Source organism: Rhinoderma darwinii, chromosome 3 (assembly GCF_050947455.1).
Source record: "Rhinoderma darwinii isolate aRhiDar2 chromosome 3, aRhiDar2.hap1, whole genome shotgun sequence".
Classification (NCBI taxonomy): Eukaryota; Metazoa; Chordata; class Amphibia; order Anura; family Rhinodermatidae; genus Rhinoderma; species Rhinoderma darwinii.
Window position 1 is genome coordinate 94,203,451 of NC_134689.1, and position 18,719 is coordinate 94,222,169.

An 18,719-nucleotide genomic window follows, 5' to 3' on the forward strand; every position below is an offset into this window, starting at 1 on the left:
TGCTGGTGACAGGTTCTCGTTAATACCCTTTTCCTGCAATACTAATAAGAAATACTCCAATTATATTATTAATAACTAACATATAAAACAGAACTTTTATTCATACTGAAAGTTATAGGCTGGCGCGTACAGTTTTGCAACTTGTGGGGATCTACTCATAAAAAGGGACGTAATACGCATGGTGAACAAGGCTCACATCCTACTCTTTATATACAGGACGTAATACGCATGGCGAACAAGGCTCACATCCTACTCTTTATATACAGGGCGTAATACGCATGGCGAACAAGGCTCACATCCTACTCTTTATATACAGGGCGTAATACGCATGGTGAACAAGGCTCACATCCTACTCTTTATATACAGGGCGTAATACGCATGGAGAACAAGGCTCACATCCTACTCTTTATATACAGGGCGTAATACGCATGGCGAACAAGGCTCACATCCTACTCTTTATATACAGGACGTAATACGCATGGCGAACAAGGCTCACATCCTACTCTTTATATACAGGGCGTAATACGCATGGCGAACAAGGCTCACATCCTACTCTTTATATACAGGGAGTAATACGCATGGCGAACAAGGCTCACATCCTACTCTTTATATACAGGACGTAATAGGCATGGAGAACGAGGCTCACATCCTACTCTTTATATACAGGACGTAATACACATGGCGAACGAGGCTCACATCCTACTCTTTATATACAGGGAGTAATACGCATGGCGAACAAGGCTCACATCCTACTCTTTATATACAGGACGTAATAGGCATGGCGAACGAGGCTCACATCCTACTCTTTATATACAGGGCGTAATACGCATGGCGAACAAGGCTCACATCCTACTCTTTATATACAGGACGTAATAGACATGGCGAACAAGGCTTACATCCTACTCTTTATATACAGGGCGTAATACGCATGGCGAACGAGGCTCACATCCTACTCTTTATATACAGGGCGTAATACGCATGGCGAACGAGGCTCACATCCTACTCTTTATATACAGGGCGCAATACGCATGGCGAACAAGGCTTACATCCTACTCTTTATATACAGGGCGTAATACGCATGGCGAACGAGGCTCACATCCTACCCTTTATATACAGGATGTAATACGCATGGCGAACAAGGCTCACATCCTACTCTTTATATACAGGACGTAATACGCATGGCGAACGAGGCTCACATCCTACCCTTTATATACAGGGCGTAATAGTCATGGCGAACAAGGCTCACATCCTACTCTTTATATACAGGGCGTAATACGCATGGCGAACAAGGCTCACATCCTACTTTTTATATACAGGGCGTAATACGCATGGCGAACAAGGCTCACATCCTACTCTTTATATACAGGGCGTAATACGCATGGCGAACGAGGCTCACATCCTACTCTTTATATACAGGGCGTAATACGCATGGCGAACAAGGCTCACATCCTACTCTTTATAGACAGGACGTAATACGCATGGCGAACGAGGCTCACATCCTACTCTTTATATACAGGGCGTAATACGCATGGCGAAAAAGGCTCACATCCTACTCTTTATATACAGGGCGTAATACGCATGGCGAACGAGGCTCACATCCTACTCTTTATATACAGGGCGTAATACACATGGCGAACAAGGCTCACATCCTACTCTTTATATACAGGGCGTAATAGACAGGGCAAACAAGGCTCACATCCTACTCTTTATATACAGGGCGTAATAGACATGGCGAACGAGGCTCACATCCTACACTTTATATACAGGGCGTAATACGCATGGCGAACAAGGCTCACATCCTACTCTTTATATACAGGGCGTAATACGCATGGCGAACGAGGCTCACATCCTACTCTTTATATACAGGGCGTAATACACATGGCGAACAAGGCTCACATCCTACTCTTTATATACAGGGCGTAATACGCATGGCGAACAAGGCTCACATCCTACTCTTTATTCCTCCTAGAAATGTATGAATAAATTGACAATAAGGGGGTGCTGTCCGGAGGATCCTGGAGTTCAGGACCCCCGTTCTCGCGATCGGTAGGGGTCCTAGCGATCAGACAATTATCATCTATCCTGTGGATAAGTAATTGTCAATTCCTGTACATCCCAATTAAAGGGAATGTCCATGTTTTAACACAATGCCAATTTAGATACAACATGCTGTGCTGAAAAGTTTCTTAAAGAGGCTCTGTCACCAGATTTTGCAACCCCTATCTGCTATTGCAGCAGATAGGCGCTGCAATGTAGATTACAGTAACGTTTTTATTTTTAAAAAACGAGCATTTTTGGCCAAGTTATGACCATTTTTGTAGTTATGCAAATGAGGCTTGCAAAAATCCAAGTGGGTGTGTTTAAAAGTAAAAGTCCAAGTGGGCGTGTATTAGGTGCGTACATCGGGGCGTTTTTAATACTTTTACTAGCTGGGCGCTGTGAAGAGAAGTAACATCCTCTTCTCTTCAGAACGCCCAGCTTCTGACAGTGCAGATCTGTGACGTCACTCACAGGTCCTGCATCGTGACGGCCACATCGGCACCAGAGGCTACAGTTGATTCTGCAGCAGCATCAGCGTTTGCAGGTAAGATCGACTTACCTGCAAACGCTGATGCTGCTGCAGAATCAACTGTAGCCTCTGGTGCCGATGTGGCCGTCACGATGCAGGACCTGTGAGTGACGTCACAGATCTGCACTGTCACAAGCTGGGCGTTCTGAAGAGAAGAGGATGTTACTTCTCATCAGAGCGCCCAGCTAGTGAAAGTATTAAAAACGCCCCGATGTACGCACATAATACACGCCCACTTGGACTTTTACTTTTAAACACACCCACTTGGACTTTTGCAAGCCTCATTTGCATAATTACAAAAATGGTCATAACTTGGCCAAAAATGCTCGTTTTTTAAAAATAAAAACGTTACTGTAATCTACATTGCAGCGCCTATCTGCTGCAATAGCAGATAGGGGTTGCAAAATCTGGTGACAGAGCCTCTTTAACTTCATAGTGGTTAGAGCTCCATTTTCTAATACAGAGCTCAAAATCTTCTGTATAAACATAGAGTTAAAAATGAGCCTCTGGGAAAAAAGTTTATATGCGTCCACCTTACCCCAAAAATTATACTTACCCGGTCCTCGCTATTCTTGAGATCCGTGGGGTTCGTCATAAAGGCGACTTCTTCACCCCGGCTGGAAGTGCAGGTCCTGAGCAGCTTGTCATGAGCCATCTGCGAACCTGTACAAAAAATAACCCACTACACGTTTATGCCCTGTGTATTTTTCGATTTTTCCCAAAGGGTCACTCAAAAATAAAATGAAACGTGCTTGCAGCCGCCACTAGAGGGAGCTATGAAGCATACTGCATACTGTTACATTACTGTAAAGGATCTGCCAGGCACAGCTTCTTTATCAACGCCCATAGATAATCAGTCTGCACCTGCTTCTAGGTCTGTGAGACTGACTCCATCTTCCACCACTCAGGGTGGCAGGCTTAGGAGTGGGAGAACCTATCACAGCCTGGCCAGACGGAGCTAGCTCCCGCCCTCTCTCTATTTATACCTGCCTTTCCTGTTCCTCCTTTGCTTGTGATTATTTTCGTTTGGTTTCCTGGCCCTGCTGCAGCTTCTGAACTATTTGACCTTGCTTCATATTGACCCCGGCTTGCTGACTACTCTCCTGCTCTGCGTTTGGTACCTCGTACACTCCTGGTTTGACTCGGCTTGTTTACTTCTCTTGTTGCTCACGGTGTTGCCGTGGGCAACTGCCCTTTCTCCCCCTAGCTCTGTGTACCCTTGTCTGTTTGTCTGTCGTGCACTTATTTAGCGTAGGGACTGTCGCCCAGTTGTACCCCGTCAACTAGGGCGGGTCGTTGCAAGTAGGCAGGGACTGAGTGGCGGGTAGATTAGGGCTCACTTGTCTGTCTCCCCACCCCCCGTCATTACAATTACTGAGTTCAATGTTGAAATCACTGGTCACCATCAATAAGAAGAAAGTAGATGCCATTTCATAAAAATATTGTGTTATATTATTATATTTACTAGATTGACTATATCGCTGTAATTTTTTTTTCTTTCATAGATGGGTGCAAGGAATTAAGCAGAAACATGTGACATTTATAAACCCTAATACAGTGTGCTACCCATGTGGAAATTTCATTGTTTTTACCGACATTGAAACAAAGCGTCAGTCTGTGTTACAGTGTCCATCTGGGAGCATCGGAGCATTTGCCGTTAATATGTGCAGTGAAGTGGTGGCATTTAGTGATAAGAAACTTCCTCCAAATATTTATGCATTTACCTTCCCAGGACTTGTGAAAAGATCAGAACTAAAAGGTATTATATTAAATATGAAATAAAAATAAAAGTGACAACCAACCATTAGGGCGGTCAGAACAGTTATCTCTTTACTAACAGAATACTGGAACCCCCAGTGATGAGGAGAACAGTCCCCCAAAGTGCTCCATGAGAATGGAGCGCTGGTGCGCGTGCTCGATCATTTCTTTTGAGCTGCCGGAGACAGCGGTCCTAGAGGTCTCATAGAAATGAATGGAGTTCTGGCCGCATGCACACCAGCGCTCCATTCTCATGGTGCACTTTGGGAGACTTTTGGTCAAGTGTTTTTCTCATTGCTGGGGATCCCAACGGTCGGACCCCCAGCGATCACACATGTATCCCCTATCCTGTAGATAGGGGATACATGTGATTTGTGGGAAAACCCCTTTAATATAGGAGATGTTTCATTTAAGCACCTTTGGCACCATGAAAATGGCATTTAGGGGAGATTTTCTTTCTGTAATATTTAATTATATTTATGTATTAATGCTATATTTTATATAAAAAATGTATAGTTCTAGTTAGTGTAACCTTAGCTATCTATCTATCTATCTATCTATCTATCTATCTATCTATCTATCTATCTATCTATCTATCTATCTATCTATCTGTCTGTCTGTCTGTCTGTCTATCTGTCTGTCTGTCTGTCTGTCTGTCTGTCTGTCTGTCTGTCTGTCTGTCTGTCTGTCTGTCTATCTATTATTTGTCTGTGTTAAAAGGTATCTAAACTTTTAACAAACTTCTGACATGACATAGTGACATGTCAGAAGTTTTGATCGGTGGGGGTCTGAGCACTGAGACCCCCACTGATCGCTAAAACTTTGCGGCAGAAGCGATGTAACGGTGTACGAACTCAATAGAAAGTCTATGGGCCTGTACACTGCTAGATATGCTTTCCAAAAAATGCCGATCAGAAATCAACCGGCTCAGTGCTCAACCGAGCGCTTCTGACGCTTCGTTTTAGCGATCGGTGGGGGTCTCAGTGCTCGTACTCCCACCGATCAAAACTTCTGACATGTCATTATGAGTTTGTTGAAAGTTTAGTTAGGGCTCATTCAGACATGCGTAATACTCGTCCGTGTGCTGTGCGTTGAAATAATTTGCAGCACATGGATCCATTAATTTCAATGGGACTATTCAGACATGCATGAGTTTTCACGCAGCAAGTGTCTGTTGCGTGAAACTCACTGCATGTCCTATATTAATGCGTTTTTGCGCACCTAGTCGCCCATTGAAAACCACGGACAGCACACGGATGACATCCGTGTGCTGTCCGTGTATCACGCATCAGTTATATAGAAAAGCAGATAAATAATTTTTTTTATAAAAAAGTAACTGCTTGCACGGACGTGAAAAACACATGCCACATGCAAATCACACTGATGCCAATACGCAACGCACGCGAACATGAAATGTAGGAAAAACGCTCGTCTGAATGTAGCCTTACACTTTAATATTTGCCCCATATGTTTATCTGCTTTGGTGGGCTTACAATTTATTGATCTCTTTAATTTTGTTTTCCAGGTGCGGCACAACTGGAATATTCTTTGCTAGCATTTAGTCACTCAGGACACTTCTTAGGAAGTTACTCATCAGTTCCAGACCACCTACTCACAATCTGGTAAAGAAAAAACATGTGATATCATTTTAACTGTATAGGTTAGTCCATTGAGCTTGTTTTTGTGTGACTATTGATTCAATCATCCCAGATTCAGCAGGACAGTCCTGGATTGCCTGCACAGTCGCTCTGTCCTGGGACACTTCACTTCTGTCCTAAATGATCAGTTTTACCAGACGGATTTCTTCCTCCAGTGCAAAGGACAAGCAGGTTACATGTGAACAGCCACTAAATTGTCTGGAACTGTTATGGATTATGGGTGCCCTGTGGCTGGTTCTCTTATAAAGACGGGCACTGTTCTACACAACAGCTAATCTAGGGAACAGCCGCCGGTGCCTGTGATGAGACAAGAGGTGGATTCCAGACTACATCACACTCTTATTATAATGTAGCTGATTGTAGCTTTTCCATGTACAGTAAATTGTTTAACAATTTAACTATTTCATATTTGACATTTATTTTGTTTGTTTTTTTCCATTCTAGGAGCTGGCAGGAAGGTATTATCCTATGTAGTGTATCAGATACCAGATCCAACTTTACCAGTTTGACTTTTAACCCCATGGATTGGCATCAGTTGTGTCTGTCCAGTGAAGAGTCGCTGACTTTTTGGAATATTGAAGTTTGCGATACAGTGTACCACCTGACATCTACGTAAGCTTTCAAACACTGATCTGCTAGAATAAGCAATACATGATTTCTATGCCTGTAAGCAAAGCTGTATGAAAGTGTTTGTTTACACACAATGGACACCCTACTGTACATAGACTTCTATATAAATATTACGTCCAAGAGGGTCCCTTTAATGGCATATCAATAAGATCAAGAGCTGAGACCCCCAGCAATATTGAGAATAACCACTGATTTTTATGATCTAGCTTCACTCTGATCAGTAAGACAAAGTTTTTTACTAATTTTGGCTATTGTGGACAAATATTGCTCCACTCATATTGTGCCACATCATTATATCATCCGCACCATTAAAGAAACACTCTCTTTTTGTTTTTTTTATATATCATTAGATACCTATCCCCCAATATATATATATATATATATATATATACATACATATACATATATACTAGTCCTTCTCAATGAATTAGAATATCATCAAAAAGTTTATTTATTTCAGTAATTCAATTCAAAAAGTGAAACTCATATTATGTAGATTCATTACACACAGAGTGATCTATTTCCAGCATTGCTAACAGTTAAAGAGAACCTTTCCCCTCCCCATACATGTGCAGCTGAGTGCAGCATGTAATAGGCAGGGCTGTACAAACTCTGGGGCACGTTACACTTTTTTCCTATCTCCTCCGTTAAAATACCATCTTCTGCTGATACTGACAACCACTTGTGATGAGGAGACAAGCAGAGATAGCCAGGTCCCAGCTGACTTTTGCAAACTTTTTTTTTCTGCAGGTAGAACTTTCATTTTATCACCAGAGGTTTCCTAGAGATGAGAAATGATATGAATTAACCACAAGTCAATGTAACAGATATACAGTGGCGGATTAAGTAGACCATGGGCCCTGGGCTGTTACCCAAACTTGGGCCCACCTTCTGCACCGCCGCCGTGCCACGCCGTAACTATTTTTAACACTACCTTTTTGGGCAAGCATTAACAAATGAGTGTTAGGATTCCCCTGACTAGGGGAATTGTCTACCAGTCCTGGACTGCAGAAAGACTTTGTGAAATACAAGGATTTCATATAATAAACATGTCAGGAGAGGTGACAGATTCTCTGTAAATCTAGTGACTCACAGGTGACGACGTCTTAGATGCTAGTAGTTTTTTTCCTCTCTTCTTCTCCATCCGATCCAGAGCTCATGACGACTTCTCCTGGCCATGACTCATTTCTGCAGCCCCTAAATATAATATCACCATGCACTGCGCCCCTGACTATAATTGTCACACACTGTAAAGTAAAGCACCACATACACAGTGCCCCCTGTAGATAGCGCCGACACCCCTTGTAGATAGCGCCACACACACACCCCCCCAGTACATAGCGCCACACACACACACACACAGACACACACGCAATACACGTGTAGATAGTGCCACACACACACACATCCCCCTGTAGATAGCGCCACACACACATCCCCCTGTAGATAGCGCCACACACACATCCCCCTGTAGATAGTGATACACACACATCCCCTTGTAGATAGCGCCCCACACACACACACACACACACACACACACACACACACACACATACCCCTGTAGATAGCGCCACACACACATCCCCCTGTAGATAGCGCCACACACACACACATCCCCCTGTAGATAGCGCCACACACACACATCCCCCTGTAGATAGCGCCACACACACCCCCCTGTACATAGCGCCACACACATACCCCTGTAGATAGCGCCACACACACACACATCCCCCTGTAGATAGCGCCACACACACATCCCCCTGTAGATAGCGCCACACACACACATCCCCCTGTAGATAGCGCCACACACACCCCCCTGTACATAGCGCCACACACATACACACCTGTAGATAGCAGCACACACACCCCCCTGTAGATAGCGCCACACACATACACACCTGTATATAGCGCCACACGCACACAACCTCCTATAGATAGCATCTCACTGCCCCCTATAGATAGAGCCACACAGCGCTCCCTTCCTTATATATAGTGCCACACAGCGCTCCCCCCTTATATATAGTGCTACACAGCGTCGCTACACTGCATCCCTGGGATGACATTTTATCCCATATGACTGCTGCAGCCTGTGATTAGCTGCAGCGGTCACATGGGGTGAAACGTCATCCCAGGAGGCTGGCCTGGACGAAGAAACAGAATTCTGGGCGAGTATGAGATTTTTATTTTTTCTAAATTGCGTTTTTACATAACATCTGCTATCTGTTGTGGGTTTTACCTCCCAATTGAATTAAATGGGGAAAACCCGAAACAAATAAGCAGTATTTACGCAAATACAATTGACATGCTGCAGAATAAAAAAACCGCACCGCAGGTCAATTTCTGAGCTTTTTTTTCCGCTTATCATTTACACAGCGTGTGGTGAGAATTGTTCACATCTAATCTACTCTGCTGCTACGGTTTTAGGGCTTGTCCACACTTAACGAAATTGCTGCGAATTTTCTGCCCAGAAAATACGCAGAAAACAGTAGCAGCAAAGTGAGTGAGATTTAACAAATCTCATTCAGAGACTGCGTAAAATTTCCAAGCAGAAATTCTGTCCCGTGGTGCGTATTTTTCATGACGCATCATGTCCATTCCTGCTGCGGATAGTGGACTGAATTGCTGCGTTTTTCAGAGGATACTTCACCATCCCGCAACATTGTGAAAAACGCAGCAAAATACGCACCATTTTCTCCAGTAAAAACCGCAGGAAATGGTGCTTTTTTTCTGCAGTGGAATTTCTGCTAGCTTCTGTGGCATTGCTGCAGAAATATATTATATATATACACACATACATACACTATATATATATATATATATACACAAACACTATATATATATATATATATATATATATATACACACACACACACAATATATACATACACACACTATACAGTGAAGGAAATAAGTATTTGATCCCTTGCTGATTTTGTAAGTTTGCCCACTGTCAAAGACATGAACACTCTAGAATTTTTAGGCTAGGTTAATTTTACCAGTGAGAGATAGATTATATAAAAGAAAAAAAACTGAAAATCACATTGTCACAATTATATATATTTATTTGCATTGTGCACAGAGAAATAAGTATTTGATCCCTTTGGCAAACAAGAATTAATACTTGGTGGTAAAACCCTTGTTGGCAAGCACAGCAGTCAGACGTTTTTTGTAGTTGATGATGAGGTTTGCACACATGTTAGATGTAATCATTAAGATTTCGAGGCTGTCGCTTGGCAACTCGGATCTTCAGCTCCCTCCATAAGTTTTCGATGGGATTAAGGTCTGGAGACTGGCTAGGACACTCCAAGACCTTAATGTGCTTCTTTTTGAGCCACTCCTTTGTTGCCTTGGCTGTATGTTTCGGGTCATTGTCGTGCTGGAAGACCCAGCCACGAGCCATTTTTAATGTCCTGGTGGAGGGAAGGAGGTTGTCACTCAGGATTTGACGGTACATGGCTCCATCCATTCTCCCATTGATGCGGTGAAGTAGTCCTGTGCCCTTAGCAGAGAAACACCCCCAAAACATAATGTTTCCAAATCCATGCTTGACAGTGGGGACGGTGTTCTTTGGGTCATAGGCAGCATTTCTCTTCCTCCAAACACGGCAAGTTGAGTTAATGCCAAAGAGCTCAATTTTAGTCTCATCTGACCACAGCACCTTCTCCCAATCACTCTCAGAATCATCCAGATGTTAATTTGCAAACTTCAGACGGGCCTGTACATGTGCCTTCTTGAGCAGGGGGACCTTGCGGGCACTGCAGGATTTTAATCCATTACGGCGTAATGTGTTACCAATGGTTTTCTTGGTGACTGTGGTCCCAGCTGCCTTGAGATCATTTACAAGTTCCCCCCGTGTAGTTTTCGGCTGAGCTCTCACCTTCCTCAGGATCAAGGATACCCCACGAGGTGAGATTTTGCATGGAGCCCCAGATCGATGTCGATTGACAGTCATTTTGTATGTCTTCCATTTTCTTACTATTGCACCAACAGTTGTCTCCTTCTCACCCAGCGTCTTACTTATGGTTTTGTAGCCCATTCCAGCCTTGTGCAGGTCTATGATCTTGTCCCTGACATCCTTAGAAAGCTCTTTGGTGTTGCCCATGTTGTAGAGGTTAGAGTCAGACTGATTAATTGAGTGTGGACAGGAGTCTTTTATACATGTAACCATTTAAAGGAACAGTGTCACGAAATTTTTTTATTTTACATCAGTTTGGTTTTAGTGTTTTATTAAAAACTTTTATATTTATTTGTGTGTTTGTGTTTTACTTTTTTTTATTTTTAAACTTTTTCTTCCCTATGGGGGCTGCCATTTTTTTTTCCATTTCTGTATGTGTCGATTAACGACACATACAGACATGGAATACGGCAGCTACAGTCCCATAGTGAATGCGAACGGGGCCCGTTCCATTCACTATGCTGTACGCCGTCTGTGTGGGAGGGAACGGTGCATGCGCCGCTCCCACACAGTCCAAGTTGAACTGTGCGCCGTCCGGCGCCATTTTCCTGTAGACCGGAAGTCGCGGCCGGACAGTAAGATTACTACTTCCGGTCGTGGCTTCCGGACTTGTGCACTTGGAGCGGCGGTAGCAGACGGAGCGGACGGACCGCAGGGAGCGGCAGCGACTGGAGCAGATAAGTTATTTCTATGTATGTTCGTGTTTTACTGTGTGTTTACTAGTGTATGTAAACCTACTACACTGTGTGTTAGCTAAAAAAATGGCGACACACAGTGTAGGAGGTTTGACCGTTCAATCCCCTCGTTTCTACCGGCACTAGCCAGGATAAAGGAGGGGGGATTCTGAGAGCTCACTAGAGCGAGTGAGTTTTCCAAAATTTTGCAGCATAAACCAATGTGGTTGCTTTACCACATGCAATGCTGCAATTTTGGGAATTGCTCCATCTAGTGACCAGCACTGGGAAATATTATAAATTAGAATCTAATTTAAAATATTTCCTGACTTGTGAAAAAAAGTAAAAAATTAGAACAATGTTTAATCATTTTTACACTAACTGTTCAATTAAAAAAAAAAAAAAACTCGCAACACATTCCCTTTAATCTTAATGATTTACAGATGATCTGCAAAGAGGAGTGGGCCAAAATTCCATCTAACGTGTGCAAACCTCATCATCAACTACTAAAAATGTCTGACTGCTGTGCGTGCCAACAAGGGTTTTGCCACCAAGTATTAAGTCTAGTTTGCCAAAGGGATCAAATACTTATTTCTCTGTGCACAATGCAAATAAATATATATAACTTTGACAATGTGATTTTTTTTCTTTTTTTTTATATAATCTATCTCTCACTGGTAAAATTAACCTAGCCTAAAAATTCTAGACTGTTCATGTCTTTGACAATGGGCAAACTTACAAAATCAGCAAGGGATCAAATACTTATTTCCTTCACTGTATATACATACACACACACACACACACACACGCTATACATACATACAATATATATATATACATACATACACATGTACACATCAAAGACACACGAATATGCACATTATACACATATAAAGTACACATTGTAAACACACATGCACTTACCTTTTATGCAGGATATTTGTGAAGGGCGTTCAGCAGCTTGATGGCCCGACACAGTGCCGCAGACAGTCTCCCCTCCCCCTCCGTCACGTCCCGACTAGTAACAGCAGGAGCAGGAGGAGAGGTGTGTAGAGCAGAGAAGTGGGGCTGGAGGGGGAGCTTCTAAAGCAGCACAGGGAGAGATCGCAGCACAGACCACGGCTGCTAATAGCTGGGAGTCGGGCAGAAACTCACCTCGCCTCATTACAGGTGCGGCCCTGGCACCGGGGCCCCTTTCTGTGCTAGCGACGCCACCAGGCATGAGGGGGTCCGCGCGGTCATGTGCGATTGGGGTGGTCATGGGCCCCCTGGGAGCCTTGGGCCCCGGGCGGCCGCCCGAACCGCCCTAATGATGATCCGCCACTGCAGATATATCTAGATCATTGGTAATTGAGATGTGGTATTTGAAGAACCTTTCACCATACATGTGCACCTGAGTGCAGCATATAATAGGCAGGGCTGTACAAACCCTGGGGCACTTTTTCATTTTTTTCCTATCCTCTGTTATTTAGATATTGGTGTGGATATATTTGGCACCCGATATTTAAATAACCCCCTAAACTGTCAATGGGGCATGTAATTGGCAAGGCGGCGTGTAACATCGCTATGACACTGCCCAATCAGCTACGGACACTGTCACAGCAAGAGCTGGAGAGCGTGTGTGCGCGCACGCATATCTCGGAGCTGTGCTAGCATGCTGCAGGCTCTCACTCTTTAGCTCTCGGCAGACAAGCTGAACAAGATTGTGTGATCCCTCATGAGAGATCATACAGTCTTGACATTGTCTGCTGAGAGCTGAAGTATGAGTGAGAGTGTGCATGGGCGCACAGCTCCGGTGCCGCTGCCGAAGATACTCTCGCCGCCATGGAACAGAAGAAGAAGAATTCACATTCTTCTTCTCCTCTTCTGTTCCGTGGCGTGGGGGGAGCTGCGCGCGCGCAAACGCTCTCCTTTTTCCAGCTCTCGCTGTGACACAGTCCGTAGCTGATTGGAAAGTGTCACAGCGATGTTGCACGCCCCCTTGCCAATTACACGCCCCATTGACAGTTCAGAGGGCTATTTAAATATCGGGCACCAAATATAACGCCACCAATATCTAAATAACGGAGAAAGATAGGAAAATATTGTAGTGAGACAGGGTTTGTACAGCCCTGCCTATTACATAGTGCACTCAGCTGCACATGTATGGGCCGGTGAAATGTTCTCTTTAAAGGTTCTTCAAATACTACACCAAAATGTTGGCCTACTGAAAAGTATGTACAGTATATGCACTCAATACATGGTCGGGGCTCCTTTTGCATGAATTCCTGCATCAATGCGGCGTGGCATGGAGGCGATCAGCCTGTGGCACTGCTGAGGTGTTATGGAAGCCCAGGTTGCTTTGATAGCGGCCTTCAGCTCGTCTGCGTTGTTGGGTCTGGTGTCTCTCATCTTCCTCTTGACAATTCCCTATAGATTCTCTATAGGGTTTAGGCCAGGCGAGTTTGCTGGCCAATCAAGCGCAGTGATACTGTGGTTATTAAACCAGGTATTGGTACATTTGGCAGTGTGGGCAGGTGCCAAGTCCTGCTGGAAATAAAATCAGCATCTCCACAAAGCTTGTCAGCAGAGGCAAGCATGAAGTGCTCGAAAATGTCCTGCTAGACGGCTGCGTTGACTCTGGACTTGATATAACACAGTGGACAAACACCAGCAGATGACATGGCTCCCCAAACCATCACTGACTGGAAACTTCACACCGGACCGCAAGCAACTTGGATTGACGCCTCTCCACTCTTCCTCCAGATTCTGGGACCTCGATTTCCAAATGAAATGCAAAATTTACTTTCATCTGAAAACAGGACTTTGGACACTGAGCAACATTGTTGGTCCACTGTGTTATATCAAGTCCACAGTCAACGCTGTGAATGGCAGTTACGGAAGCAGCGTAGCATGCGAGCTACGCTGTTTACATAACTACCATTCAGTTCTATGGGTCTTACGGAAACAGCGTAGCTCAGCGAGCAACGCTATTTCCGTAATTCATGGTCGGAAATCACACGATTCAGCCACAGCACTGAGCAGTAGAACGGGATTTAGGGGGCGCTCGATCTGACATTTTTTACATATCCTGTGGATATGTCATAAATGTCTCTGATGGAAAAACATCTTTACCTGCTGTAGGTTTTATCAGGAATAACTAAATAAGGTAATACTCGCTGAGTATATTTATTGGGGGGATAGGTACCTTATGATGCCCAAAAAAATAAAATGTAATGTTCAGTTTCCTGCAGTATTTTGGTGGCCTGAACTAATGCTCATAAAATATACCCAATCAGCTGAAAATAGGGGAAAAATCACAATAGCTAAATTAAACAGACGCAGACGATATATAATAATGGTGTTTTCTATTTACAGGCCAGTCAAACTTCTCAATGAAGATGGTATAATGGCTGAAGAGGATGGACATATGAGCGCTCAACCAGACGGTCTACTGTCCTACTTCGGACCTCAGATGCCCATACCTGCCATTGCTGGGTTAGTAGGTGATGAAGCAGAAGGATTCATAGTAAGTTTCCACATCCTGTAACACTGGTTAATCTATTGGATACATGTATGGAATAACATCGCTGTTTACTATGTTGTGGGTTATCACTCAAAGCCTAAAAGGGCTACTGAACTTAAAGGGAAGGTGTCATGAAATTTTTTTTTTGTTTTTAGTATGATATTAAAATAAATTTTATTTATTTGTGTTCTTGTGTTCTACTTTTTACTTTTTTCTTACTTGTATTTCTCTATGGGGGCTGACATTTTTTTTTTAATCTCTGTATGTGTTGATTAACGACACATACAGAGATGGAATACGGCACATACATCCCCATAGAGAATGCGAACGGGAGCTGTTCCATTCACTGCAGCGTACGCCGTCTGTGTGGGAACGGCGCATGCGCCGCTCCCACACAGACCAATAGGAAGGTCTTTGGCAGAGCAAAGTCCGACGCCATTTTCATGTGGACCGGAAGCCGGACAGTAAGATGACTACTTCCGGCCGCGGCTTCCGGCCATATGTTCAAGGAAGCGAAGACGCAAGGAATAGGAGCGGAGGCAGGAGCAGGTAATTTATGTTTTTGTATGTGATGTGTGTATTATGTTTGTGTATGTTCGTGTTATACTGTCTGCTGAGCACTGTATCTAATCCTCCTACACTGTGCAGTCGCTCAGAAAATGGCGGCACACAGTGTAGGAGGTTTGAAGATTCAACCCCCTCCTTCACCTGGCACTAGCCAGAATAAGGGAGGGGGGATTGTGTGAGGACACTAGAGGAGAGTGTGTCCACCCCAAATTTGCAGCATAAAGCAATGAGGTTGCTTTACCACATTGACCATCTTGCAATTTTGGGAACTGCTCTCTCTAGTGCCCAGCACATGGAAATGTTATAAATTAAAATCTAATTTATAATATTTCCTGACTTGTGAAAAAATGTAAAAAATTAAAACAATGTGTAATCACTCAAATACTAATTGTTTAACTAAAAAAATATATCTTTTCTAGCGACACATTCCCTTTAAGAAATAAATAAAAATACTAGCAATATTTACCATGATATCTTCCTCTTCCTTTATTCCATTCTGTTTTATACTGCAATCCAAAGGATTAAAAAAAACATTCAATGTTTTTGCTTCTCTCTCTTCTTCCCCGATTCTAGTGCATAGAGTATATAATTATTTTATTTTTTTAACATGTGTGGGGTCTAGACAGCTTTGTCTATAGCTGTTGTATCAGAAACTTACCACAGTACTCTGCTTGCTGGAATGACTGGAAATCCAGCAAGACTAAGCCCCTCAATATGCTATTACTATATTTTTAATTTTCTCACTGTTTGTTTTTTATGCATTTAAGCCAAAAGAACAAAGAAAACCTATTGTTAAACCCAATACCCATTGCTGGAGCTCAACATCTAATTTGTTTGTTGGATGTAAAGGAGGACAACTACTGTCTGTTAACCCAGAGACACAGAAAATAACTGTTCTAAACCTAACAGAGCCGTCAACAACTGGTAATGTATATAAAAAACATGCTATTTGTATTGTTTTGAATGCTTTAATAGCGAATTAACACTAAACTCCATCTGCCTGCTTATAAACAAGCATTCTGTTACAAGTGGATTTTGCCGTGAATTTGCTGTGGATTTTACACTTTGCATTGCAAAGGGTTAAAGCTGCAGCATGCCCTCATTTCCGCGCAGATTTTTTTCTGCTACATGTAGATGACGTTTTTAAAACCCCATCAACATGTTTTGTATTGTAAATGATTGCAAATTCACACTGAGAAATCTGCACTGAAAGTTTGCAACAAATGTCTAAATCTCTGTTCACACTGGCATTGGGGCTTTCAATTCTTAAAGGAGCTATGTTGAATTTTGATAAATGTATTATGATCCATTTTTTAAAGGATCCCGATGGCTGCCTTTGACTGGGTCCATCAGGTTTTTGTTTTATTCTACTGGCAGAATAACATCGGATGGTATTGAAGAGGTTGACCAGTCCTAAGAAATCGGTGGCGTATCCTCAGCATAGGCCATCAATATCATATCGGTCGGGGTCCGACTCCCGGCACCGCTACCGATCAGCTGTTTTGAAGGCGCTGCGGTGATCGTAAGATCGCTGCTTCCCCTTCATTTGCTTTACTGCTCCCACTGTGAATCGCCTGCACAATTGTAGCTGCGGTTCACAGTATTACAGCCTTCTCCCATTGAAGTAAATAGAAGGCAGTAATACTGTAAACTGTCGCTACAAGTGTGTCGGCAATTTACAGTGTAAGAAGTAAATGAAATGAAGGGGAGCATTGTGGCCCCTTCAAAACAGTTGATGAGCGGGAGTGCCGGGAGTCGGACCCCGACCGATCGTATATTGATGGCCTATCCTGAGGATAGGCCATCAATTTTTTAGGACTGGACAACCCCTTGAAGTCCAATCTACATGGCAAAGTAAAGAAGTCACATTGCAACTTCCATTGTTCCTAGAAATGTAGTGCAAAATGCATAGAGCTGCACTGTCATGCTGGGATCAAGCCTACCTAACATTTCTTTAAAGGGGAACTCATCTTTTGAACATTTCAGAACTAATATTAACATATAAAGTTATTAAAGCCCATTACAATATAAGTAATAGTATTTGGAAAGGTATTTGATATTTCATGTAAACTGTCGAAAATTGTACATATTTTGTGCAAAACTGGAATTTCCATTTAATTATTAACATATTCATATTCAGCCATATCTGAGCTAGGTCCTGCATTCGGTGCTTTCATAGTAGAAAATTAATAGCAAAATATTTCTGTATTCCTATTCACTCATTTTAATGTCCTTTTTCAGCTTGATTGAATATAATATTATCCAGTTATAGAAATATTTTATTTTTCCAGGAGAGTCACCGAGAACGGCTTTATATGAGAAAAACATAAAGACTATGGCAGTTTACAAGGATGGACTTTACATAGGCGGAAACGTAAGATTTAATATGCGTATAATTTTATATTTAATTACTGAAGAATTTTTACATTTGCTATGGCCATGCAGGGGTGAGGAACCAGTGGTTAAATGTCATTTAGGCTCTGTTCACATTTACATTTTGTTTTTCGTTATTCTGTTCCGTCATATGAACAGAAATACGGAAAAAAAAAATTTCTGTCAAAGTACCCACTGATTTCAATAGGGTTTTTTTAGCCTCAGTTGTTCTCAGTTCCGTCAGGTTTCCATCTTTTTGCTGGAAACAATAGCATAGTCCGCAGCACTATTTTTTCGTCCAAAATGACCGAAACTTGACAGAAAGGACTTTTCAGTTTTTTTGTTAACTTTAAAGTCACTGGATGACGGATACAAATGGAATGTCTTATGTTTGTATCTGTTATTCATTCCGTTTAACGGATATGTTTTACCTACTGCGCATCAATTCCTACATCCAAAAAAGGAAAATATAGGAAAATAAATATATACAGTAAAAGACGGATACGTTAAAAAACTAACAGGAAACATAAGGGTGGTAAAGTATGAGTTTTTTAAATGGATCCGTATAAAATTTTTTATAGTTTACCTTCCATTTATTTTAGTTTGGCTACCGTTTTGCATCCAATTCTGTTAAATTTGGCGTATTCGTTAATACGGAAGAGCAAACACAGATGTAAACAGAGCATTACAGGATAGACAATATTTTGGGCTTTGTTTACATTTGCGTCGGAGGCTCCGTCAGGAGCCTCCATTGCAGATTCCATCCATTTTCCCAGAGAAAACAAAGCAGAATGGTGTGCTATTCTGTCAGGCAAAACAGTGGACACCGTGACCAAAAGTCAATGGGTTTCGTTGGGCACCATTGGTTTCCGTCATGCGATGGATCCGGCGGCTCCAGTTTTACGCTGTTCTCCTATGAAGGAGCGGTACAATGGTAAACCCTAACGCAGATGTGAGCATAGTCTTCTAGGCTCGACTAAAATCATGTTTTGTTTTGATGTCTAGCCCCACACATGAGATAGTATATATC

The 18,719-nt window shown here is 42.7% G+C and overlaps 1 protein-coding gene across 2 annotated transcripts in view; it reads left to right on the forward strand.

The window, feature by feature from the left end:
- CFAP43 (cilia and flagella associated protein 43) overlaps positions 1-18,719 on the forward strand; it is a 113,403-nt gene that overhangs the window by 1,801 nt on the left and 92,883 nt on the right. For both annotated transcript variants that reach the window (XM_075856474.1, XM_075856473.1), the window contains exons 2-7: positions 4,075-4,328; positions 5,853-5,949; positions 6,430-6,597; positions 14,602-14,752; positions 16,084-16,240; positions 17,608-17,690. In XM_075856474.1, the coding sequence (XP_075712589.1) occupies positions 4,075-4,328; positions 5,853-5,949; positions 6,430-6,597; positions 14,602-14,752; positions 16,084-16,240; positions 17,608-17,690 (910 nt within the window). The remainder of the gene's footprint in view (positions 1-4,074; positions 4,329-5,852; positions 5,950-6,429; positions 6,598-14,601; positions 14,753-16,083; positions 16,241-17,607; positions 17,691-18,719) is intronic.